General features: G+C 36.3%; 1 protein-coding gene across 1 annotated transcript in view; it reads left to right on the forward strand.

The window, feature by feature from the left end:
• Positions 1-4,735: 4,735 nt before the first annotated feature.
• LOC129219176 (endoplasmic reticulum resident protein 29-like) overlaps positions 4,736-5,828 on the forward strand; it is an 11,170-nt gene continuing 10,077 nt past the window's right edge. The window contains exon 1 of the mRNA XM_054853496.1: positions 4,736-4,784. Within this exon, the coding sequence (XP_054709471.1) occupies positions 4,736-4,784 (49 nt within the window). The remainder of the gene's footprint in view (positions 4,785-5,828) is intronic.

The following is a 5,828-nucleotide window of genomic DNA, read 5'->3' on the forward strand; positions in this document are numbered from 1 at the left end:
TGGAGGGTTCCATATTAAAAAGGGAATGAAGAATAATTACATAGCATAGCATAAAGCCACGTTTAAACTTAAATCTAGCTTTAACTCTATGCGCAATCATTAAATGTATTTCATTATTACTAACTTTTTATTAACAAATTTTCGTTCGTCTGCTCGGATGGAATATTGAAACACGTAGTATTGATAAGTCAATAAAAAATATTTTAAAAATATTATATATTTAAAAAGTGTTTCATTAAAAATTTCCGTACAAGTTGCTTTGAATCTTAAGCTTAGAATGGCTTTCATTTCAAATATACATTAGCGTAGGTTTTTCACAACGCAAATTTGTAAGCAAAATTTATACTTTAATTTGAACATTAGAAAAACTAAGTTTTTGAAATGAAAAACACACAAAAAGCGTTATATCGTGCAAAAACTTGGGATCTGATTGCGCTTGTGTGTTTTTCTCAAATCGAAAATTTCAACTTAATATTGCATACGATAGAAAATTTGTGAAGGTGTTAATTACTAAAACAACTTACCATTTCTTAAATAAGGGACTGAAAAATAGTTTTTGTCTGCTCCAGCACGAGATATTGGCTTGTCGGCGGTATGATGTCATTTTTTCCCAAATGCAGGGTGACCTTGGAACGTTCGCAGAGATTTACGTATGGCGCCGTCCGCTCTGAGCGGCTGAGCTCTTTGAAGGTATTGCATTCGAAGATCCATTTGCATGGCTGTGTTTGAGCTTTATCCGAATTATGACAGCAATGGGTGGACAGACTTCTGGGTGCCGGCAAATGAACTCGCTCTTTGTGTGTTCCGGGGAGGAAGAAAGTTGCTTTTGGAAGGAGAGCGGTGTGAAAAAGAGACTTATAGCACGTATGACAAACACGGAACAAAAAATGTCGGTGGATGGCAAAGTTTTTAGAAGCAAGCGAGACCTACATCTATTTCTTATTACCTTTGAGACCTACATTTATTTCTCAACACACCATACTTTTATATCGAACTAGCTGTACCCGACGCGCGTTGCTACGCCAACAAAAAAATACATCATTCTACTGATTTTCATGACAATCGGTTGAACGGGGCAGAAGTTGCTACTCTGCAGTGCCACCTGGTTGCGAGTGGCTTCAATGAGCATATTATGCACCTTCTCCGTGGAAAAATACATATATATAGCCATTTTCATAATAATCGGTCCAGGTATCAAGTGAAGCCGCGACTATACTCAAATTTTGTACTCACGCAGTTAACAAGATCAATCCATCCCTAAAAATATCAAATAGAAAAAGTTTTAAATCCCCCCGTTGCATGAAAAGCCATAAAACAATAAAGAAAGAATTTATTTGTTCAAACTCAAGAAAAATGGCTTCTTATCAATGAGATCTTTGACGCGAATTCATTTCTGCAGCCGATCATTTTATTCGTATTTATCCAATGGATTGTGACTTAAATTGGAATAAAAAAGGAACGATCGATCGGATTTTTTTCGAACTGGTCTATAAACATTCCCAGTACCAAAAATAACAAACGGTGAAAGTTTCAGCCAAATCTGCCGGGTAGTTTTTGAGTTCATGGATGACATACAGACAAACATTCATTTTTATATATATAGATTGTATATGAAACTAGTTAGAAATTTTCTCTAGATTTCAAAATCGTGGTTATTTTTTATCTGCCATTAACAGTAAAAAATATGCGTACCTTCCAAAGAAACCGGAAACCATCCGGCAATTCTTGCTCGCTTTTTGGGAGTCACATAAATCTTTCGGACACATTCTAACACCGTTCTTTCCCCCACGGAGGAAGTAAACACATCTAACAAGACGAGTTCGTTATGCTAAATGAACCCAAATATTTGGCATACACTTGATCTTTTGAAACTTTCGTGGGGTGGCCATGCCCTCCCTCTGGCATTGTTAGCATTCTTGTTGAATTGCAATGAAATTTTCTTTCAATTTAAGAGAGGAAAGAGCTTAAAAACTACAACCTAAGCTAAAAGAAGAGCTTAAAAACTACAAGCTAAGCTAAAAGAAGAGCTAAAAAACTACAAGCTAAGCTAAAAGAAGAGCTGAGCTAAAAAACTACACTTGAAACTTCCTCAGTGGCTCCTCGGTGTTGCTTTTATATTCATGTTAGACTTCGAGGAAAAGTAAGGATATTTTCATATTTAGCTCTAAAAAAGGTTTTTGACAATTTTTGAAACTTTCTCAGGGTCGACATCCCCTTCTCATTGTTTTCCTCATTGTTAAACTTTGTGTGCATTATAAGGGAAAATTTGGAATTTTTGCTCAATAAAAGGGGATTTGAACTACTTTTGAAATTTTCTGGGGGGGGGGGGGGAGGGGGAGGGAGCATGGCCCCCATACCCCCCTGGATCTACCCATGGTTTCCATTTGTTTACATGGTAATAGAAATTACGCAGGTTATGGTTACTTTGTATTGGAAAAACGAAAATTGACAAACTTTAAGTTAAACGATTTGCAAAGTAACTTAATATGTGCATTTTCTGACGTTTTTTGTTTTGTTTCCTTATTTTTTTTTTCTTAAATTACAATTTCCGCGTCCTTTTTAAATATTATGCATTTTCTGATTCATTAATGATCATGTTAAAATAAGTTCCCACTATAATAATGCTTGTGTAAAGAAAACCTGACAGTAATGGCGTTTTAAGTGTAATTATTTTTTCTAATAATTCAATCGTATAGTTATTACTAAGAGCAGTCTCTCCCACCCTATAAGAATAAAAGCGTCTTGGTTTTGTTACAACTGCTGCATTATACAGCAAAATAGCAAAATAACAACGAAAATGCATCAACAGCAAAAGATGTTACACGAATAGTTTAGCAGAACATAGATAATTAGAGTGTTTTTTTTCTTCCGATTCTGTTGAATCGCGCATAAACTCTTCTATCTATAGCACATGGTTTTCCAAATGACCACATGGCGCTTTGTGTCCCATGTTTCTCTTTAGCCCAACATACATATAGAACTGCATGTAGAAATTGATTTCTCCTTGACTCGTAAGAAACTTTTTAACCATCACATGGTTGTCGTAACAGTCGGAAGTTGAAAACTCTTTCATTATGTTAAAAAAACGCCTAAATAAACTGTTTTGCCGAGGAAAACAAAAAAGTTAGCCTCCCTTTCCTTAATTTAAACCTTTCTCTCCCAGTCCTTATTTTAAAAGCGGAATGGATCGTTGTAGTAAAAATTAAAGTTTAGGTGCAACATACGACTGTTTATTTCGTACCCATCTTTCAGGGTTGCTCCTTTCTTATTTTGATCTCCAGTACCGAGTGGATGTAAATTTATTAGTCGTTCCTATTTTGTTTCAAGTCGCAACTTTTTTGTGAGAAACTAAACATTCAGTTTCTACTAAAAGATAAAAATGATGAGTTAAAAAAAGGTTTTTATTTTCTAATAAATGGCGATCATTTTTTCGCTGAGGGGGGTGGTTCCATTTTTTTAGTTGCGAGTAAATATCATTTAGCCCAGGGCTCTCCAACCTACGCCCCGCGGATCGGATCCGGCCCGAGAACCGATTTTGTCAGACCCGCGGAAAACTTACAAATTAATTTTTCCGGGAGACAGTCTCGTTGGAAATGTAATTGAGATATTAATTTTAATTACAAATAATTACCTGAAATCTTTTTACCGTTAATTTAAATCGTTTTTAATCATTTTTTACTTTTAACTACGTTTGCAGCACCCATCTCTCGTTTTGCTCTTTCCGAGAACAAATCTCTTTTCTCCGCGCCACATTCTCCCGTTAGTCCTCTGGCATTGGGCATTTACTGGCCCCAGGGAAAACATGTGCTCCATTTTACAGTTCTCTAACCAGAAAAAGATTTTCTTAAAAATTCATGCTAGGCTAGAGCTATGTTTTCTCTTTTTGCATCCACTTACAAGTGTAAACAGACATTTTCAAACTTATGTTGAATCTGAGTCTTTATATGACGAATGTTTAAATCACTCTTAATGATCGAAACTACGAAGTTTGTCCCTGAATTGACTGAAATTTTTAGCGGTACACAAATGCAATCTCCTCATTAATTTTTTAACTTTTTATTTTTTAAAAAAGTTTTACACGTGTTGTGTTCTTGTTTATTTCCAAATTTTTAATCGTCATTAATTCAATTAAAAAAAAATTGTTGTACATTGCAATCATTTTGTCTTGTATCATTCACTCATTAGCCTTTGTCTAGAAAAAAAAATCACTTTATTTTGTGATAAAGAATACTTTATATTTCAGTTTCCTGAACTATTCTAAATTTAACAAGACTCCCTATCGTTATATTATTAGAGGTTTACGAGCACATAAAATGTAATTTAATTTAGCTAACAGCAAATATGTATAAGGAAATACAGCAACTTAGAAGCAAGTCTAGAAATTTTCAAAAACAACCACTGAGCGCTTATTTAAAAATAAAAATATTCGCGATGTGTGGGTGGAGGGGGGGGGCGAGTACTAAATAGACCATCTGAGCTAAAGTATTGTTGGACTGGCCCGCTTTCCCTCCAAAAATTTACAATGTGGCCCGCGAGTGAAAAAGGTTGGAGACCACTGATTTAGCCTCCCCGTGGCGAATGGCGAAAGGGTGAAATGGGTTTTCTTCCGCAAAGAGCGATGCGGGAGGATGAAGAAGTTTGAGGGGGAGGAGAGACGCGAGAGGGCGCTGTGTTCGCTCGTCCAGTGCGAAGTGAAAGTGAAAATTGAAAAGAGGAGCAGTGGCCAGCGGTCAGCATGGGAACACCCGCCCCATTGGATTCTCTCTTCACCGGCGCCTTCCAAGGTACGCATTTCTCTCCCCTTCCAGCGGGAAATTTGAAATTCATTTTGAAATCATCCGATGCAATAGATCCCGGTCTTTTCGTGTCATTGTGTCATCAGAAAATGAAAGGATTTTTGTTGATTCGGATCGTATTAGATGAAAAGTGAAGAGCTCGTATTTGTTGAACCAACTTTTGAGAAATTATTTTCCCCTTGAATGTTAAAGAAAATGAATGCTGTTTTCACGGATTTTATTCTCGTGGTAGTAATTGATTTCGAGTATCAAGTTTTACGGAAAAAAAGAACCCTTTTAATCGTTTCTGCTCATACGATTTCAATTGTAATGATCTTCGAATATGAATGAAATAGGGGCGGTTTCAGGGGAGGGTCAAAGGGTCAGCTGACCGCTCTGTGACAAAATTTTTTCAATGATTATTATTCAAACTTCAATTTTTTAGATCCGAAAAAATAGTATCTGGAATTAGTGTTTTCTCTTTTTTGCTTCGTTCTGTAAGGTTTTTCTTCCCAGCACGTCATAATCCAAAGGATATGACTGAGTTCGTTTACTGGGCTACTCTATTATGAGTTTTTTGTTCATTTTCAAAAGAACAATCACCTCTAAAGAGAAAGTTTTTTCATAGCACTCTTCCACTTCAAACCACAACGTTTTGTGTGCTATAAAATATTTATGTAAATGTATCCAACTATTTAATACGGTAACGTAACCAGCCTGTCTGCTAAAGAAATATGATTTAAAGTGAAAATTTGGGGGAATATGATCCATGGCGGCATAGGTTACGCCATTGAAAAATTTAGGGGCGGGGGGTAATTTGAAAGGGATTTGATCTAAGTTTTTGGTGGGGGGGGGGGATCGTAACCTATGAGGGGGTATGCCATCACCCTTGGGGGGATTAGCATCCCTGTTGAACTGATTTTTTATACGGTATAACACGCTGACCATTGAAACTCGACCCCCCTTTCAAAAAATTCTGGATCCGCCCTTGGAATGAAACTATTTTCAATCGTTGAGATTGATTTCTATATTTGATGTCAAGAAACGCTATTA

Source organism: Uloborus diversus, chromosome 3, assembly GCF_026930045.1.
Source record: "Uloborus diversus isolate 005 chromosome 3, Udiv.v.3.1, whole genome shotgun sequence".
Taxonomy (NCBI): domain Eukaryota; kingdom Metazoa; phylum Arthropoda; class Arachnida; order Araneae; family Uloboridae; genus Uloborus; species Uloborus diversus.